General features: G+C 50.4%; 1 protein-coding gene and 1 long non-coding RNA gene across 2 annotated transcripts in view; one reads left to right on the top strand and one right to left on the bottom strand.

The window, feature by feature from the left end:
- Positions 1-20,849, top strand: part of MAD1L1 (mitotic arrest deficient 1 like 1) — a 239,000-nt gene that overhangs the window by 146,704 nt on the left and 71,447 nt on the right. Inside the window, exon 8 of the mRNA XM_077316571.1 lies at positions 13,698-13,888. Coding sequence (XP_077172686.1) covers positions 13,698-13,888 — 191 coding nt within the window. The remainder of the gene's footprint in view (positions 1-13,697; positions 13,889-20,849) is intronic.
- LOC143827188 (uncharacterized) lies at positions 11,433-19,653 on the bottom strand. The gene is made up of 2 exons (XR_013227209.1): positions 18,698-19,653; positions 11,433-11,711 (listed from the first exon to the last, which is right to left on the bottom strand). It is a non-coding gene; the product is annotated as an uncharacterized LOC143827188 (long non-coding RNA).

Raw genomic sequence — 20,849 nt, 5'->3', positions numbered from 1 at the left:
CCTCAATGCCCTGTTCTTAGCCCTCCATAGTATCTTGTTGGTCAAGTCTGTGGAACAAGATGCTGGAATAGATGGACCACTGGTCTGAGCCAGCAAGGTTCTTCTTATGTTCTGGTCAGGGGAAGGCCTCGGACTCTATGCCCTCTTTTTGGCCCTCCGGAGTGATGAGTTGGCCTTTAGCGGGAGACAGGATGCTGGATTAGATGGACCTTCACTGGTCTGACATAGCAGGACTCTTCTGATGTTCTTCGCATGGGAAGGTCCGGAGATGCTGGGGATCGAACTTAAGCAGATGCTCTGTCACTAAGCCACCGGGCTCAAATGATAGCGAATTCACTCTTTTAAGTGGAGAGCTTGATATTCTGTTGAAATACAACCTCCATAACCGCCTGTGACTAATCAGGGAAATTGGTTCAGGTTTCCTTCTTCGATTTGTATCTCAGCGCTTCCGGCTTCTTCTGTGTTCTTCTTGATTTACCGGTGGGGTGGGGTGGGGGCAAGTCTCTAATATCATCCCACTTTCATCTCTGACCCCCATCCTGGGAGGTAGCCAACCAGTAATCTCCTTGGCGGAACAAGGCGATAATGGCTGTCTCCCCTCCCCGAAGATGTATTTTTTGAAAATGAAAGATGACAAAACTCATTGCCAGAGTGAGATATTCATAATATGGGAGAGCCCCTCCTGTTAGGAAGCTAGCTGAGAAATTGCCAGACGCGGTAGTTAAGAGAGGCGACAGCATAACCGTCAGACGAGCGGTTGTTCATTTGCCTGTAATTCCCGGGATTGTGTGTCATCTTTTGTGGGAAGTGTGCAGGGTTCCAGAAGGATAAGGGATGACGCGTTTGTGCTAGAGAGAGATGGCAACATGAGCTCAACCTTCACCATGGATCAGGATTCAAGCGACGTCTTCTGTTCAGAAGAAACCGAAGGTGGTGGGGATACAGCATGACAGGTTGCAATGACCAAACGTGGCATCCGGCCGAAACGAGAGGAACATGTGAAATACACAAAGTCAGACTGATGATCCATCTGGTTCAGTATTGTCTATTCAGAGGGAAAGTGTCTCTCCAAAGTCTCAGTCCGAATCTGTTACCATCATCTTTCACGTGTTCCTTAACTGGAGATGCTGGAATGTGAGGTCTTTTGCATACCAAGCAGACGTTCTAGCTCTGAGATACTGCCCCTTCCTACTTGCCTTCAAACTGGTCCACCAAGGACGGTGTCCTCTGAATGATTGCAGTTCTCCAGGGTCTTCAGTGTAGACACAGAGTGTTGGGCTGGAGGGACCACTGGCCTAATCCAACATGGCTTCTCTTATGTTCTGACGCCTGTGGGGGAATGCCGTTCTGTATTTTTGGTGCTTGAGGGGAGAGAATGGGAGATCTTCTGGGTTTCCGGCCACAGTGGTGGACCTCCTGATGGTACCTGAGTTTTGGCCACAGTATGACACACAGGGTTGGGCTGGTGGGGCGATTGGCCCCATCCAACATGGCTTCTCTTATGCTCCTATGAGCGTTTCAGAAAGTGGGCATGGCCATCATCAGGCCAGGCTTGTTATTGGCTGCTTTCTTCAAATGGAGAATCAGGAGGACTGATGAGCCCATGGCTTAGTCAAGTGTGGTTTCTTTCCCGCGTCAGTCTTCCCAGGAAGGGGCGGAGTTGAGCTCCTCCCTTGAATTCCAGATGTGCCTGCATGGTCAAAACAGTTGGAGAGGCCTGTCCTGGAGCACGTGCTGATCAGCAGAGGTTCCATGCCAGAGGCTGGAAGTCATTCACAGCCGTGGTCCCCAACCTTTTTATCACTGGGGACCACTCAACGCCTTTTACTGAGGCCTGGTGGAGGGAGTAGTTTACTCCTCTACTCTCAACCACTGCCCTAGCGCTCTCTGATCGCTATGGTAATGTTTAAACATCCCTTCAAAATAAGATACAGAAACGCCACAACAAGGAACATAAGGAACATTTTATTTCCATGGAAATTTTAACTCATGACAATGACAAATCAATGGGAACCCTGAGCTTGTTTCTCTGCAACCCGAAGTGTTTTGTAAAGGGCTGGGGGGGGATGAAGTAAAGGGCCGGGGGGGGGGAGAACCTCCAATTCGCGGCCCACCTCCAATTAGTCTAAGGACCACATGTAGTCTGCGGCCCACAGGTTGGGGATCGCTACTCCACAGAGAAATCAGCAGCAAAAAGTTTTAGCAATGGTCCCCGTTCCCCGGCCTTTTGTTGTCGGCATCTACGGCTCTCCACCGCTTCCGCATCAAACTTCATTTTGCAATGCATCTTCTCTGCAGCTTGTAAATGTCTCGCCTCGGTGCATCATCCGAGCTAATTAAGATGAGTTAGCTCCATATCAATGCTGACTCATAGGCACGGACCCGGAACGGCCGTTTCCCCACAGTCTGGGATTGTCTCCCGCTTGATGCAAGCGTGGGACTCCCCCCCCCACACCCCCACCAATCCCTCGGGAAATAGAATGTGAGAGGAGTGGATATTTCCGTTTGCAACTTGGGCATACCACTAGGTGGCATCATGAGAACCCCTGATGTAACTTGTTAGGCAAGGACGGCCAAACTGCGGCTCCCCGGATCTCCGTGGACTACAATTCCCATGAGCCCCTGCCAGCACATGTTGCCAGCACGGCACAAGAATCTGCACTCGTTATCGAAGTTAAGCCGTGGGAATCTTTTTGTGGCCTCCTCCATTTTGTGGCAGCCATTTTGAGGCTGTGCCATAATGCCAAACATGCCCACAGGCTCAGAAAGACTCCTCCACAAGGGTATTCTGAGCATGCCTCTTGATGCCTCTCATTCCTGTAAGCTGTTGGGTCAGTTTCTGCACCCCGATTAAACTAACGGCTCCATCTGGGCAAAGCTAACCCGAATGACAATTGTCGGCAAAGTGACGCATCTCCCTACGTGAGTTTGGCTGAATTACTGAGACCATTCACCCCGCAGAGCGTATGGAGGGGATTAATGAACTTATTCAAGTGGGCGTCGTGGGACACGACAACACTGTAAGATACAAACATTCCAAATGACCGCACAGACACACATTGTGCGACATTTTTCGTATTCCCCACTTTCCACTGCCCGAAGGAGTTCCAGCGTGGCTGACGAACTCCTTTCCCTTCCTCTCCCCACAACTGACGCCCTGCGAGGGAGGTGGGGCTGAGAGAGCTCGAAGAGAACGGTGACTAGCCCAAGGTCACCCGGCTGGCTGCATGTGGTGGTGCAGGGAATCGAACCCGTTTCCCCAGATTAGCGCCCGTCGCTCTTAAACCACCGCACGACGCTGGCTTTCAGAAAGGAAGCAGATAAGTTGACGTTGGGAGCTGCAACATCTGGTGTTTTTCTATTAAATAATAAATAAGGTATACTAAGTCTTTGTACTGATATTTAAATTGTTTCTATTGGAAGGGAGGTAACTACCACTGGATTACTGTATTTCTCACAGGGCTTTTTTGTTGTTGTTTGCAAGTGACTACCTCTTTTTCTTCGTGACCAAGATCTGGCCAGCCCACAGCAAAGAACTTGGGAGTGATCCTGAGTGGTCCCTTACGATGGAGGCACAGGTCACAGATGTAGCACGAACGGCGTTTTGACATCTTCGCCAAGCACGGTTACTAATGCCCTGCCTGCCCCCAGATTCTCTGTCCACAGGGATCCAGGTGGCAGTCACTTCTAGACTAGATTTCTTTGACTCTCTGTATGCTGTCTTGCCCTTGTCCTTGACCCGGAAACTCCAGCTAGTTCAGAATGCAGCTGCTAGGGTCCTCACTGGTTCACCTTGGGGGACGCATACCCTGAGGCAGCTGCACTGGTTGCCAGTTTTGGCCCGGATCAAGTTCAAGGATTTGGTTCTGACCTATAAGGCCATTCGTGGCTTGGGCCCAGCTTATCTGAGGGACCGCTTGTCTGCTTATTCCCCCTGCAGGGCCTTTCGCTCTGTGGGTGCTAATCTGTTAGTGGTCCCCGGCCCCAGAGAGATACGCCTGGCCTTTTTGGTCCTGGCTCCAACCTGGTGGAATGAGCTCCCGGAAGAGCAGAGGTCCCGGACAGAGTTGACAAAGTTCCGCAGGGCGTGAAACGACACTCTTGGTCTACGGTTGAGGCCAGGCCAGAAAGAGTGATGGGCCTCCCTCAGCCTCCACTATGCAACATTTAGCACACCCCTTGTTACATGCCTGTGGGAGGTAGGAGAGACCTGGCCATCTTGGCTCATGGACCCCTGGGTGGGAATCCCTGCACTCAACGGTGTCTATTGGTTTTCTTATAAACCTAAAAGCGTAACTACCCAGTCTGAAGTGCTGTCACCCCAACCGTGAACATCCGAGCCTAGCTTTCACCGCACCAGTCCCTAGCAAGAGCATCGAGATACTCGGGGATCCTGCGATCGTTTTGGAAATTAAAAGCAAATTAAGTAAACACATCCAATGTTGCTTAGTTTATTCGAGCAATGATGCCCGAACTCTTTGTCCTAAATAACACGGGGAGTTGGGCGAGGAACAGACACAACGCACGGCCCTAACCCAATAACGAAGTTGCAAGCGATGGCTTTATGTATCACTTGTGGGACGTGCGGGCTTTTAACTTTATTCCAATTTAACAGGGCTCATTTCCCTTTTCATGAAAAGAGAAGCTTTATTATTTTCTTTAAAGAAGAGCACGGACAAGCCACTTAGCGGAGGTTCTTGCGCAGTGTTTTCGGGTCTCTAGGCAATGAGCTTTTCCTTTGCCTCTCTCCTCCCTTAATAAACTCCACCAAGGCTCCACTGAACAGCCAATCGGTTCCCAGTGATAAACTCAACAATTAGATCCTCACTGCCAGACTTCAGCTCCTCCTCCCCCCCCCCGAAAAATTTCTAATAAAATCGCATGCATATTTAATGCCCAAATTATTAAATATTTAAAAATTTAAAGCTGAAATAGTTTTGAAGTGAGCGTGCGATGAATAATTCAGAGGGCTGCAAATGAGACTCCGTGTGACGCCTCGTACCGAGATCTTCCTCTCTGTCTGTAGGCCTGGCCAGGCAGTGGCCTCTGGGTCGTTGGTTGCAGGAGCAGTGGTCCTTTCTGGACCCTACGCCAGGGCCCACCAGGTTACGGCGCAGTTCAGATAACCTTTCTCTCACCAAAGGAGAGGTCCCCTTGATGGCCAAGTGAGCATGAGGGGCTGGCTGATGCGACAGAAGGCCAGGTTACCCAGAAGACAACGAGAGAGGGTATCCAGCAGACAACGAGCGAGGGTACCCAAAAGACAACAAGATGGGGCACTCAGAAGATAACAAGAAAGGGTACATTCTCTGAGGGGGGCTGAGAAACTTGGAAAGAGAGCATCTTTCTGACCATCTGGGACCTCTCGGAGGAGTTGACCTCTTGTTTTCCCCCTCAAAGGGGTTACTCTCTCTCGTTCGCCTCTGAGGGGTTTCTCCATCTCAATATCACTTTCCTTCCATTTTGTTGTTCAACAAAGACCTTCCCTCGGGCTCCTGGAACTGCTTTCCCCCCATCCCTCCTCTTAACAGGGCCTTCCATTTCTTCCCTCCTCAGCAGTCCTGTCTTGTAAAGGATTGCTTTCATAAAGTGGACCCGGGAACGCATAAGAGGACATGACGGATGTCCCCAATAAATACGGGAGCAGAACCCCCTGCTAGGGGATTGAGACGAGAGGTCAGGGGCCGCCGCTGAGTGCTCCCCGGGGAGCTGTTCTGTGTAGGAAACAAGCTGTTTAGTCTTAGCTGAAGGGCTGGAGCGAGGAAGGAGAGTGTGGCTCCTGCGATAGCCTTGACATCATTTCCTTGGTCTGAGGGTGTGCTTAACGGTAGAATAATAGCGGTGGTTTTAGGAGGCTGAATTGGAAGGAGTTAACGCCGAGGTAAGGCGATGCTACACGTTTCTGGTGTCCTTTACTCCTGCTGATGGGGGTCAAGCGGTACAGATCCGCAGTCTCGGCGCCTTGCTGTTCACAGTGGGAGCGATTCCATTAGTTCGGGTGGGATATGCAAATACGAAATGCCAGTCTGACCTTTCAATGGCGCCGTCTTGCTGCGGGGGACAGGGGAAACGGACAACGGGGGATTCGGTCCGCCCTGTTCCTTGCCGAGGATCGGGACGAGTCTGATGGAGGAGGCGAAGGATTGTCACCCGTTTACAAAGCCCGGGGTTTATTTTGAGTCCCGAGATCCCCAGTTCCGTTCCCAGCACTTGCGGTGGGGTACATTTAAGGTAATAGAGCTTTGTTCGGGGCTTGCTAGACCTGGTTTTAGTCATGTGCAAAGCTGTTTTATACTGAATCACACCCTTGGCCCACCGAGGTCAGTTTTGTCTCATTTCACTGGGAGTGGCTCCACAGGGTCCTACCAGCTGATCCTTTTAAGTGGCGGTGCCAGGGATTGAACTTGGGACCTCTTGAATGCTAAAGAAGAGAACCGTAAGCTTAGCTGTCTCCAGTGGGGAGGACAATGCTTTTGAAAAAGTGTGAGGCACCTTCTTTTAAGAACAGAAAGCAGGGTTGGTTTTTATACCCTGCTTTTCGCTACTCAAAGGAGTCTCAAAGCGGCTTCCGATCACCTTCCCTTCCTCTCCCCACAGCAGACTCCCCGTGAGATAGGTGAGGCTCTGACAGAACTGCTCTGTGTGAACAGCTCTGTCAGGACTGTGACTCGCCTGAGGCCACCCAGCTGGCTGCATGTGGGGGAGTGGGGAAGTAAACCCAGGTCATCAGAGTAGAGGCCTCCGGTGTCTCCGGTGACAACAAGTGGACACACAAGTGGACACACAAGTGGACACACAAGTGGACACACAACTGTCCTGCTTTGTCCTTCTCCCTCACTGTCTCATGCATTCCCTGCCCTCCTTTAGAGTCCTTCTTCCTCAGTCAGTTGCCTCTTTCTCTATTTCCTTCAGTGTATTTTATCTTTGGCCTTCCTGGCCCTTAGCCGACATCCACGAATTCTGCCTAGGGCCCCCATCCCACTCCTCTCTGAAGTTTTAAGCCGGGCTGAATTGACAGGCAACTTTCCCCCCTCACACGTTAAACTAGGCTTTCTCAACCAGGGTTTTGCGATGGCCCTGGAAGGATTTTGCCTATTGCGTGGGAGTTAATTTGTTTTTAATATATCGCTTTACATTAAAAAAAAATAATAATCAGGTGATATGACCATATATGGTCGTGTTGAACTGCCCCCGCTTCCCAAAATGGCGAATGACGGACCTGGAGGAGTGGGAAGGGGATGGGAAGTCTCAAAGAAACTTCTAGTTGCATACCCTCCCTTTCCCCTATGAAGTAGGTGAGGCTGAGTGAGCTCTGAGAGAACTGTAACTTGGTCAAGGTCTCCCAGCTGGCCTCCTGTTTCTCAAAGCGACTCCCAATTGCCTTCCGTTCCTCTCCCCACAGCAGACACCCTGCGAGGGAGGTGGGACTGAGAGAGCTCTAAGAGAACTGTCACTGGCCCAAGATCTCTCAGCTGGCTGCATGTGGAGGAGAAGCGGGGAATCAAGCCCAGTTCTCCACATTAGAGGCTGCTGTTCTTATCCGCTCACCAAACTGGCTCTCAGATGCCAGGGGCCACAGCGCCCACGGGCACCATCTTGGAGACCCCTCCCATTGGGCATTACGATGAACACTGCCCTGGTGACTATGATTGTCAGGCAAGCTAACGGCCGAGGTCAAAAGCAGCGCTGAAATGAAACGATCGGTTCCATTTTAAATTAAATTCTGGGCCGCCGTGTTGTCTAACGGAAGGCTATCTCCCCCACCCCCTTTCTCTGCAGCTTAATTTATATCTGCTCAACCATGGAGGGCACTAAACAAATGTTCTGTTTTGCAAATGGTGTGACCGTCCCTCCTCCCCTCCTTACTCTGCGCCGATTCTAAAAGGCCCCCCATAAAAATCAAAACAAGTGGGTTTTTTTTATCTCTCCGGAGTGGAGATCATAAAGGCGTGGAGGTCCCGGTGATTCCTGCTCCTCTCCCGTTAGCCTTTGCCATTTATTTTTATACGGTGTCCTTCGCAAGGTACCGCAGACCTTTGCATGTCATAAACTCCGAATGGCGAGGAGCGTTCACGCCGAGGCTTGAGCGAGGAGCACCTTGGGCGGCATTAAAGAAGAACGGTTTAAATTCCTGGAGTCGGCAAAGGACCGAAATAGGAGGAAGAGCAGCACTTTATAAACAAAAATGGATTGCCAACAGGTTAGAACCTGCAGACTGAAGTGCTCTTCGGAGGGTATACTCGGTGAGGCCATCCCTGAGATACGCAGATCCCGGACCGCCTATGTCCTTAAAGGTTAAGACCGATACCTTAAACCTGATCTGGAACTCAACTGGCAGTTAGTCTGGCGAATGTGAGTTCTGGAGGTCGAATGTGAGTTCTCCAACTACCTCTGTTCATCTCTTGCCTTGGAAACCCCTCGAGGGGTCACCCGAAGCAGAGGACAGCTTGGTGGCACTTCCCACCATCAGAACCTTTCTGATATGGTACCCCATTGATCTGCAATGAGCAGAGACAAATTATGTCGAACAACAAGGCCTTGCATATTTGAGCTAGGGCATGCAAGTTAGGATACTTGGTACTTGAAAACATGGCTGTCTCTTTTGCGGAATTCTTTGTCCAGCAACTCAAAAGTTTGTCTGCACTTTAGGCTTGAAAGTTAGTCTACACTTGAGGTTAGAAAATTCTGCACTTCATGCTCGAAAGTTCGTCTGCACTTGAGACTCGAAAGTTCATCTGTGCTTCATGCTCGAAAGTTTGTCTGCACTTGAGCCTCGAAAGTTCATCTGTGCTTCATGCTCGAAAGTTCGTCTGCACTTGAGGCTGGAAACTTAGTATCTTGAATATCTGGATTAGAATCAGATCAGCTCCATTGACCTGGACTGGCCTTGCTCCTTGGTCCAAACCAGCACTGTGGCTTCTAGACCAGGCCGTCAAAACTGGGTCTGCATTTAGATTTTTGAGATGCTCGAAACTGGAGTAACGCAAAGCGGTGACATTTCCATTAGAAGAACCAAAAAAAAAAAAAAAAAGAGAGAGAGAGAGAGAGAGAGAGAAGCCTGTCCCATATTTTATTTATTCAAAACGGGGCGAATTATTCATGAATGCCCATGTAAGTGTTTTGGAACGAAATTTTTGAGGAGCAGGTACTACAGAGAGATAGCTAATGGCACCGAGTCCTAAATTTCTCAGTGGTTAATAAGAGAGTCTTTTTTCAGTGAGGCTTAAAAATCTCCTGAAGTCACTGGCCGGTATCCAAAGAACCACGATTCTCGATTGCTAAGCTGGAAAGAGGTTTAATTCTTCTGCGTTGTGAGCGGTAAGCTTCCATACTCCCTGGCCAGATTCCTCTGGAAGCAAATTTCAAGAAATGTCACGGGGACGGGGTCAACCGTTTCGGCGCAAAGATTCACAAAAACCCTGCGGCGTAAACTTGACAATCCAACTCTCCCGTCTCCTAAATGCCATCTTATCGATAGGATTCTTTGGCAGGTTTCCTTCCTTCCTGCTCCTACCTAAGAGGCGTATTAATATCAGCAGAGGGGAGAAATTGGACGGTAGTTCCTTAAATGTCCCCAAGTCCCTCACTCTCAAATTCATCTCCCTCCTCCCCCCCTCCCCACACACACAACGGTTCGGGGGAATTTATGCCCGGCTGGATCCGTTCGCGTCTGTCTGACCCTCCGAAATTGCTTTCCTCGAGTAAGAGCGGGGAGCGGATTGATTTACATCGTGGAGATTTAGATTGCAGAGTGGGAGACGGATCGGTGAGTTTCTTGGGTCACGAGGCCCCGAAACAAGTCCGTGTTAATAAACATTGTACACGACTGTCACTGTTGTATTTATTAGACTTGACCTCCAGAGAAAGATACTCTGCTCCTGGTTCTCGGCGGAAAATATCAGTCTTTCCGGGGATGTGTTTAAAGACCGCGTGAGACCTTGCCTAGGAAAGGCGTCCGCTGGTTCTTAGTTGGTTGCTTTGGTTCCTGCTGAACCGTGGCCTGGAAGAGGGCTGTGACCTGAATGCATGAAGACGCCTTATCCTGAATCAGGCCCTTATTCCGTCAAGGTCAGAATTGTCTACACAGACGGGCAGCTGCGCTCCAGGGTCTCAGGGTCTTTCCCGTCACCTGCTGCCTGATCTTTTAAACTGGAGATGCTGAGGATTGAACCGGGGACCTTCTGGGTACCATTCAGGTGGTCTAGCACTGAGGCAAAGGGCTGCTTCAGCTTTTCCCCTCCCGATTCAAAATCTCTACCTTCGCCCTGCCCCACTTTCTGTGGGGGAAGAGTGTTTGCCTTCCCCCTATCTCTTCCTCCCTGTGTGTCTGTGAGGAGCCATAGGAGAGGAGGGATTGGGGGTGGGCAAGGAGCCAGAAATTTAAAAGTTAGACGGCCTTAAGCTGCTGTTTCTCCACTCTTCACCGGCAGCTACCTGTGAGTGCTTTTCATATTGGGGGGGGAAAATTGAACAAGCATAACTCCTCGTGTTTTGTTACGTATCTCGGTTGGCTGTGGTTGAGAAATCATAAATTCAGCTTTCAGAGACAACTGGTGTACAGTCTCGGCTTACTTCCATTTGTATCCAGAGCTCGGTTTTTTTAAAAAAACATTTAAAAGTTGTACAACAATTGAATCCAGTTTGGATGAAATATCTATATTTTCTGTGAACTGTGTTTTTCTTTTGAGTCACTCATGCTGGGGTTCCCAAAATTTTCCAGCCTGCAGGTGCTCTTGCTACATGTTGCAGAGGGTATGCCAGGGGAGGCGGAGCTAAGGACAGGACTGTCATGGGAGGCGGAGCGAATGACACAATGAATGGCAGGGGAGGCGGAGCCAATGAAACAATGACTGGAAGGGGAGGCGGAGCCAGCTACACAATGACTGGCAGGGGAGGCGGAGCCAATGAAACAATGACTGGAAGGGGAGGCGGAGCCAATGAAACAATGACTGGAAGGGGAGGCGGAGCCAGCTACACAATGACTGGCAGGGGAGGCGGAGCCAGTGACACAGTGACTGTCACAGGCTCATGTTTTGCTCACACTCTGTCTGCATCCAAAGACCTTGTTTGGGCACATAGCTATTCAGAAGCGTCTCCTCCATCCGGTATTCACTACAGATGACCAGAGAGGACACAGCCTCTGTGTTCTGTGGGAAATGAATAAATGTTTAAAATCACATGGAAGCAGAGCGAAAAAGCTGGAGAACGCAAATTGAGCCTAGGTTGTGTCATTAGAAGAAGAAGAAGAGCTGTTTTTTGGACCCCGCTTTTTATTACCTGAAGGACTCTCTGAATGACTAACAATTGCTTTCCCTTCCTTTTCTTACAACAGACACCCAGTGAGGTGGTTGAGGTTGAGTTCCAACCAACGAGAACGGAAAATCCGTAGCTATATCTGATGAAGTGAGCGGTGACTCACGAAAGCTCAAATCCTGCCCCAAATCTTTTTAATCTTTACAGTATTACTGGATCTGTGGATTTTTTCCCTCCTGGCCAGTTAGTGCCCATCTCTTTCTCCAACTTTGTGGCTGGGAAAAAAACAAATGAGGTAGTGAGGGGAGGAGGAGAGGCGAGGCAGGAGGTTTTGTTGGACAACATCACCGGCGTGTTCTGGCCATAAATGTCTCCACGCTAATCCCGGACTGCTGTATTGATGAAAACGTGCTGACTTCGGCAGGATCGTCCGCTGTGTATTTAACGCAAGCCCGTCTCTGTAATTAATGGAGGGATAAATTGTGGTTTAATTACTCAGAAAGCACCTTGGGTGAAGGATTCATGGTAATTGGTACATCGTCCTTTGAAGGATTCACTACGCCGGCAGCCACCGTGGCGGCAATTTAAGTACCGGTTGACCAGCTGCTGCCCTGGGGAGGGGGGGTCTCCAATACCAGGGACCTACCAAGGAAGAAAGCGGTGGTATTTTTCAGGACGGAGTTTGCCTCTTTTGTTTTCTGTATAAGAGCCTGTCCCCCCCCCCCAAATCTTCCTTTTCCCTTCTATGATTCTGTGAATTTAGACAGATTTTAAGTAGCTGGGCAAAAGGGATTGTGTCCATGCTTGGCTCTTGCAGCCCTTTCTTGAATGCCCAAGGAAATGCCCAACACCACTTTGGGGTCAGGAGGCGAATTTCCTCCAAGCCAGACTGGCCATGGATTCTTTTTTGGGGGGGGGCATCATCTGGGCATGGAATTGGGGTTATTGTGGGTGGGCAGGAAGTTGTGAATTTCCTGCCTTCTGCAGGGGGTTGGACTAGATGACCCAGGAGATCCCTTCCTACTCTATGATTTTATGATTTTTTTTTGAGCTTGTGGGAACCTTTGGAATTCTGACACAGCCTGCTGGGCACAGCCACAAAATGGTTGCCATAGGAGGCGAAGCCAGCCACAAAATGGGGGCTGCAGTTTCCCTTCACCCAGCAGCCAGTGTTGTGTCGTGGTTATGAGCAGCAGCTTCTAATCTGGACAGCTGGGTTTGATTCCCGGTTACTCCACATGCAGCCAGCTGGGTGACCTTGAGTTAGTCACAATCCTGTTAGAGCGCTCATAGAGCAGTTCTGTCATATCTCTCTCAGCTTCACCACCCTAATAGGGTGTCTGTTGTAGGAAAAGGAAGGGAAGGTGATTGTAAGCTGCTTTGAGACACATGAGGCCTGCTGGGTGATCTTGGGCCAGTCATAGTTTTCTCAGAGGTCTACCCATCAGGGTTTCCATTGTGGGAAAAGGAAGGGAAGGCGAGACTCCTTCAGCTAATGAAAAGCAGGATATAAAAACAAACCTTTTCCTCTCCTCACAACAGACACCCTGTGAGGTAGGTGGGGGTGAGAGAACTCTGAGAGAACTGCTTTGTAAGAACAGCTCTGAGAGAATTGTGACTGGCCCAAGGTCACCCAGCTGGCTGCATGTTGAGGAGCGGGGAATAAAACCCAGCTCTCCAAATTAGAGTCTGCTGTTCTTAAGCGGGCTCTCCACTGTGCTGGCTCTCCACAAAAGCTTCTATTGGAAAATGTTGTTTTATAGTATGAGATTGTATGTCTCTGTGAGCTGAGCCCAGACAAGGAATTTCGAGGTGACTTTCTTTGTCCAGCTTATGACACAGTGCTTGATTTACCAAATGCTTTCGTATCCTTCCCTTTCCTATCCTACCGAAAAATGACATTTTTGATTGAAGACTGAACAGTCTGGGACTTGTCAGTTCAGAAAACAGATGACAAAGGGGGCGGGCAGGATAGAGGTTGATGCTAGTAGAACATACACACATGACCTTTATTTGCATTACGCAGAAGAAGTCCAATTGATCACAATACATAAAATTGTAGTCATAATAGTGGTAAAACTTGATTGCACTAGGCTGTAGGGCATCGGAAAGGATCGAGTTTTATAGAATTGTGCATGGGGTCAGGAGAGCTGACAAAGAGAATTAAAGACCATCCAATGAAGTTGATGGGTAGTAGGTTCAGGACACACTACTTTACACTGAGAGTGGTTAAAAGATGAACTTTGCTGACAAAAGTTTTTCTGATGGCCCCAGGAATAAAGAACCTCTAGGATCTGGTTGGCCGCGGTGTGAGATGGGATGTTGGAGGAGATGGATCCCTGATCTGATCCAGCAGGCCTCTTCCGATGTTCTTATGTCAGATTCGTAACTGTCAGTGAAGATAACCAAACTCCCCCACCCCTTTTTTTTTCTCTCTTTTCCAGAATTGAAGACCGAGTTGGAAAGTGAGAAGAAGAAAAACCAGCGCCTCAAGGAGATTTTCCATTCCAAGATCCAGGAGTTCCGCAAAGTGTATTATACCCTGACGGGATATCAGATCGACATGACGTGTGAGAGTCAGTACCGGGTCACCTCAATGTACGCTGAGCATAAGGAAGACTGCTTGATCTTTAGGGTAGGTGTAAACAAAGATTTTCTGATATTCTGTTTTCTGAAATGCATGCATTGCCCTTAGCCACTCTTTGGTTTCCAAGATGACAAATACAGTCAACATTTTTGGTGGTGTTTATATTTTTGTTCCTGGACCGCGGACTTCGAAAGGCTTTACAGGAGATGGACATCTTGCTTTGTTTCAAATTGAGTTTACTTTGGCGCTTTAGAGCAGGGGTCCCCAACTTGGTGCCTCGCGGTACCTGCCCATCCTATTCCTGGTGCTCACAGTAGTTGTGAATTTCTTGCATAGTGCAGAGGGTTGGACTCGATGACCCAGGAGGTCCCTTCCCACTCTAGGATCTGTATCAACATCCAGAAGAAGTTCCTGACAGTCAGAGCGGTTCCTCAGTGGAAGAGGCTTCCTCGGGAGGTGGTGGGTTCTCCATCTTTGGAGATTTTTAAGCAGAGGCTGGAGAGCCATCTGACGGAGAGGCTGATTCTGTGAAGGCTCAAGGGGGTGGCAGGTGACAGTGGATGAGCGATTGGGATGGGAGTGTCCTGCATAGTGCAGGGGGTTGGACTAGATGACCCATGAGGTCCCTTCCAACTCTAGGATTCTGTGAATTTACTCCGGCCTACCTGTATGTCAAGAAGGATGCCCACTGCTGATTAATCAAATCTCGTGGAAAATTCAAAAGTGCATTGCAGTCCACTCAAGAGAATCCCGCCCCCCCTGCCCCCACGGACCCAAGGGGCATGCTTGTTCTTGCAAAATCATACGGATGTTTCGTTCTCGTCGGTTGGTTCGGAACGCCTGCCGGTTCTTACCCTGATGGGGCTCGCATCGTTTTTACAGTTCTGTCTCTCCATGTTTTGGGTTATTTATTTTTAAAAAAAAAAAATTAAATTAAATGCGATGGAACTTCGCCTCTAAACACTCCTCCAGGATTTTAAGTTGCTGATGATTTCTGTTGTGGAAAGTCATACGTTACAATTATCGGCCTTTTGGCAGAGACATAGTCTATTACCGCAGCGGCTTCATTAAAGGTCTCGGGCGGTTGTACACATTCGGTGCATTTATGTAAGCGATCGTAATGTTCAGGCAGTGCGGTGAAGGGGGGCAGGGGCTGGGCTCGTGTTCTCTCATTTTCCCTCCCTGCCGCTGAGTTTTTTTTCATTGCTTCCTTTCATCCTGGTGCAGCGGGACGCTTCCTCAAATACACAGGACACCCATTCCAGCGTACTTTTCCCTCCTCCTCCTCTAAGCACAAAAGTTCAGGAAACAGTTTCTGTTCTCCCCTTCCCCTAGTCCCCCGAGGAAACCCGCTTGCTTGTTTCCACCTGCAACGAGAGGTCGGTGGAAGAAGTCCTGAGGCCTGCTCCAGGCACCTCTAGGTCTAAAGGGCAGATCACGGCAAAGGGAATCCAAGCAGGGCAAAGAAGGGGACTGACGTTTCTTTGAGTTGCCATCCTCCAGTTCTGGCCTGGAGAGCTGCTGGATCTCTGTCCACATTCCACCCCCCCAAAAAAAAATCTCCAGGTATTTAGAAACTTGGCATTGGCAACCATACCCTCACCCCATTTTCGGCTTTTTATTAGCGGATTTGACCTTCGGTTGTTGTCATGTGCCTGCTTTTGTGAATCCAGAGCAGAGAATACAGAGAAAGGGGAGGGAAGGAACGGGTGGATTTGCAGAGCGATGTGCGCTGATAGAGGATTTGCATAAAGCAGAGAGAAATTGGAGAGGTCAGAGAAGAATTACAGAATGATCAGACCGCAGATCTTGGGATCTTTTGTTCATGTTGTTCCAGAAAAAAGAGAAGAGGAGCTGGATATTTTTATTCCACTTTTCGCTACTCGAAGGAGACCCAAAGCGGCTTCCAATCGCCTACCCTTCCTTTCCCCACAACAGATACTCTGTGAGGCTGAGAGAGCTCTGAGAGAACTGAGATTGGCCCAAGGTCACCAAGCAGGTCTCCCAAGTGGTTTACATTCCCTTCCTCTCTCCACAACAAACTTTCGGTGCATTAGGTGAGGGTGAAAGAGGTCAGAGAGAACTTGGCAGAGAGAAGATTGGCAGTTGGGTGCATGTGGAGAAGGAGTGAGGAATCAAGCTCAATTCTTCCAATTGGAGAGCTCATAAACTGCTTTTGGAGAACTGTGGCCCAAGGCCACCCAGCTGGCCGCATGTGGAGGAGTGCGGAATCAAACCCTGTTCCCTCAACTAGAGAGAACTCAGAGCGAACTGCTCTGTGAGAACTGCCCTAAGAGAACTGTGTCTACTCCAAGGTCACCCAGCTGGCTGCATGCAGAGGAAAAGTAGGGTCTCAAACCCGGTTCCCCAAATTAGAGTCCGTTACTCTTTAAACACTACGCCAAGCCGGCTCTCATTGTGAACTAAAAAATATTGCAAGGAAGCCAGGAAGAAACAAGAGAGTGGCCAGCCTTCTTGCTGTGACTGACAAAGGCAGCCAGAGAGAGAGAGAGAGAGAGATGTCTTAATAAAAGCACTTCAACACATCCATTGACTTGCATATTTCTCGGGAAGGCCCAGTGGGGAGAATGGGATGGCGGAAATGGAGAAATCTTCGGCTGCTTTCTCACGTAGTTCATTGAGTGTTCCCGACGCAATCCATAAATGGAGCCACTTTTCAACTGAGCCCATCTTTTTGCACCCCATCGGGCCTTGAATCCATCCACATGCCTTTGAGCTTGCCCGATCTTCTCGTGGTTAGCCCCCAACGAAACGTGCTATGTCTCTTGAGGCAGCAGACCCCTTGTGGGCCGGGGGTCCCCAACAGGGTGCCCCTGGGAACCGTGGCATTCCCCAACGCCTTTTCTGTCCCTCGACTCGTGTTTTCTAGAAAGTAGGTGGGGCCGACCTTCCGATCGGCCATTGGGGATTTTTGAAAAACATTACTTTGTCACTCCGGCATCCCTGCCCTTGGTGCGCAGTGTAAGGGCAACCACAGTGGCCATTTTGTGGCTGTCTCCTCCTTGCGCTGCCGCCATTTTGTGGCGGTGGTGGTCACCGTACGGTGTCGAGATTCCCAAGGGGCCAGCAGGCTCGAAAACATCAGGAACGCCTTTCGTAGACCAACCAACACACCCCTTCACACAGCATACCTGCGGGGGGGGGGCAAACTGGGGCTCTCCGGATGACCGTGGACTACGATTCCTAGGAGCCCCTTGCTATGTTGGCAGGGGCTCATGGGAGCTGTAGTCCACAGACATCAGGAGAGCCATGGTTTAGTCACCCCATCAGGAGGGACATCAGGACTACAAGTTCCGGGTTGGAAAATACCTGGTGATTTTGAGGGTCAGTTTCCGGGAGGTTTTTGACGGACGGGAGGGGGAATGGAGGCGGGGCTCTGTAACTTTCCATCCCTCCTCACCCCCTATCCACCCTAGGCTCCACCCCGAAATCTTGCTCCTTCTGGATCAGACTCCCAAGAGGCCTTATCCTCCAAACTGGAGAGTGGAGTGGGGGCTTCTCCCTCTCTCGCCTCCCCTCCCAAGCTCCTCGGGCAGCCCTCCATCCGCCTTTTCCCAACAGCACGCCGCTTTCCCAGCTGCCGGTCCCGCACCCCGGCGCATGCGGGAATTGATTTACGGATTGCCAGCCTCAATTAAGTCCTCGTTCTCGTTAATTACACGATTTTTCCTCCCTTTTTCTTGTGTGTGTTTTGTTTCCCATTTCCCTGTTCCAAAGCCTGAGTTTCGGCTCTGTTCCGAGAGGGGGGGGGAAGGGGAGCAAATGCCATTTATGCGCCCGGGCATAATGTCTTCCTGCCAAATGAGCCAGATCAGATTTGCAGGAAAGGTCAACAAGGAACCGGGGGAAGGAGAGGGATTTTGCTGCGAACCGTTCCTTGGAAACTGGATTCGGCCCTCCGGACGCCGCGGCCTGCCCCGACGGCTTCATCCTGACCCTCTCGACACAATGTCGGCCACTTTATGCCGCTCGCTTCAGCCTCGGTCGCCCCCTGATCCGTTTTGCGTTTTATCTCCGCCCGCAATTTCTGTCCCCGCCGCACGTCCTGGTTATTTGTTTCTTTCTCTTGGTCTCTCTTCTGCTAAACAATTTTCTTACCTCCTGGTGGAATCTTAAGTGGATTTTTTTTTCCTCCCCTTTTTAAATTAGTCTGATCTCCTAAAGAATTGCCTCGTCGGGAAAAGCAACCCCGCAGAAAAATAATCCTTTTATCGCCGCACCCCAGCGGAATACGAACCGAGCAAGGCCGCGTGGGGTATATCCACTCCTGCAATGCAGCTCCTAACGTTTGCGAGCCGAGATGCTCCGTAAGTTGCCGTTTGGCTCTTTCAGAGAGGATGACTGAATTCGGCAAACGCGTTGACATGGAAGAGCTCTTTGAAATGCATTTATTTCCTTCGTGTACACCCAACCTTTCTCTCGAGCAGGAGGCTTGCATGGTTCTCCTCTCATCCCTTATAGCTTCACAATAACCCTGCAAGGTAGGCCAGGTTCAGTATGCACAACTCACAACTGCCGGCCCACCCACAGTGGCCCCTATTCCGTGCCTAGTTGATGCCCACCCCCCCAAAAAAAACTAGAATCCCTGCCAGTCTGGCCTGGAGGACATTCACCTCTCAAGCCCAAAACGGCTGGGCGAAGAACGATATTCTGGTTTTAAAATCGTGTCTGCTGCTTTTTTAAGTTCCCCTGTCCCTGCCCCCCCCCCCCCCCGGTTCTGTAGGAAGTAAAATTTTAATCACCGGGATTAATTTTTCAGAAACCGGAGTGCAAATTAATAATAGTATTAATAATGGATGGGCGCACTAGGCATTCAGAAGGGGGCAAGAAACTTACTTGATGGGGGTTGGGAGACAGACATGGGGAGGGACCTTGGAGAGCCACCACCGGCCTGAGTAGATGGGACGTATTTTGGTGGGGAGGGGCCGTCGCTCAGGGGCAGGGCCGCTGCTTGGCATGCAGAAGGCCCCAGGTTCGATCCCTGCCGTCTCCCGTGATGCGGAAGAGTCTTCTCTCTGCCTGAGGTCCTACAGAGCAGCTGCCGGTCTGAGTAGACAATACCGACGTCAAGGAACCGATGTTCTGATTTGATAGGCCACAACGCCATGTGCGTTTGTGTGTGTCCATGAGCCGCTTCAAATGCTGGAAGGCTCACAACCCATGCCTGGGTCTTCTTTCTCCGGGGTTTTGTCTTGGGTCTCCCCGCCTCGCCGATCCACCTCCTTTCTTCACCCTGCTCAGGCCCTCCTTTCGGATAGAAGATTTGGAGTCTGCTTTCACATCAGTTCCTCCAGGGTGGGCGCACATGCCGGGCCGCACCCTGTGGAGAAGCATTGATCCGAGGGTCAGATTTCTGTCCCTCTTAATATGCACCACGCGGCCGCGCGTTAAGGCTCATCCGACAACCTCATCCTTTTCTCCGAGGGCTTTATGAGATCGAGTGTTTTTTTTTTTCTCAGCAAGCGAGCGGAAAGCTGCTCGGTGTGGTTTTCCTAAGTGTGAGCCGGTCGCATATGTCTTCTCGGCCGCCCGTGGTGAAAAGCGACAAGAGCCTGTCCCTGTGCATGGTGCCAGAGGGGGTCGGCAGTGCGATGTGGCAGGGAAAAAGGCTGAGATTTGGCTGCGTTGCTAGGAGCAGAGAATCTAGAGCACGGGAGGTTCTGATTCTACTGTGTTCTAGAAGCGTTTCCAGGGCTGTGACGAAACTCCAGGTTTTTACGGACCCTTGGTTGAAAAAGCTTGCCTTACGCGGAGAGGCGGAGAGAGTCGGTCGTGTGTCGCTTGGGGAAGAGGAGCACAAGGGGTGAGAGGATCGCTGTGTTGAACTACGCCAGGGGTAGTCAAACTGCGGCCCTCCAGATGTCCATGGACTACAATTCCCAGGAGCCCCTGCCAGCGAATGCTGGCAGGGGCTCCTGGGAATTGTAGTCCATGGACATCTGGAGGGCCACAGTTTGACTACCCCTGAACGACGCCAAAGTGTCGAAGAGGTGGCCAGCCTGTTCCCTGCAGCTTTAGAGGCCAGGACTAGGCGCCATGGGTTCGAATGATGGGGAAGTTGGCTCCACTTAAAAATCAGGAGGCATTTTCTCACAACGTGGACCATTCACAGATGGAATGTGCTGCGTCGGAGGGTGCTGGTGTCTCCTTCGTTGGATGTTTTTCGGAAGAGAGTGGGTGAGCACCCGTCAGGAGCGGGTGATTTTGAAGTCCTCGAGAACGTGGGGGGGGGGCTGGACTGGATGGGCTCCAGGGGTCTCTTCCAGCTCTGGGTGATTCTGACTCAGTTCCAATTCCCTGCGTTGCCAACCAGTTTTCCTCCCCTGGCTTTCTGCTGATTTCGAGAGAGCGCCCCCCCCCCCCCCGTATAGCAGCCAACATTTCATCTCTTTCTGGTTCAGCTCTGCCCGCTTCCCTGTCATACCCTTGAACGTGCCCATCTCAATTTTGATTTCAAACACAGACTGAAAGCTGCATGTATCGGCAGAGAAATGAGGCATTTCGAAGGATTTTGACACCTACTGCCTCCAAATTGGCAGAGCAACCGTAAGCAAGGAAGAAATCAGCCATAAGCAAGGAAAGAAATCGACCACTGTTAGTGGTTAAGAGCAGCGGCTTCTAATCTGGAGAAGCCGGGTTTGATTCCCCGCTCCTCCTCCACATGCAGCCAGCTGGGTGACCTTGGCCTAGTCGCAGCCCTGATACTGCTGCTCTCATAGAGCAGTCTGTCTCTGAGCTCTCTCAGCCCACCTGTCTCACAGGGCATCTGCTGTGGGGAAAGGAAGGGAAGGCGATTGGCAGCTGCTTTGAGACTCGTGAAAAAAAAAATCCAACTCTTCTCTCTCCCCTCCTTTTCCGTTGAGCGGAGGGCAGGTGGTCTTCACGGGGACAGCTCAGGCGCAAACCTTGGATCCTGTCGTGCATTTTTGCAATGCGTGGCCAGTGCTTTCATGTCCCCAGATACTTTCTCTTTAAAATATATTTCGGT

The sequence above is a fragment of the Paroedura picta genome, chromosome 17 (genome assembly GCF_049243985.1).
Source record: "Paroedura picta isolate Pp20150507F chromosome 17, Ppicta_v3.0, whole genome shotgun sequence".
Lineage (NCBI taxonomy): Eukaryota > Metazoa > Chordata > Lepidosauria > Squamata > Gekkonidae > Paroedura > Paroedura picta.
This window is presented reverse-complemented; position numbering and strand designations above follow the sequence as displayed.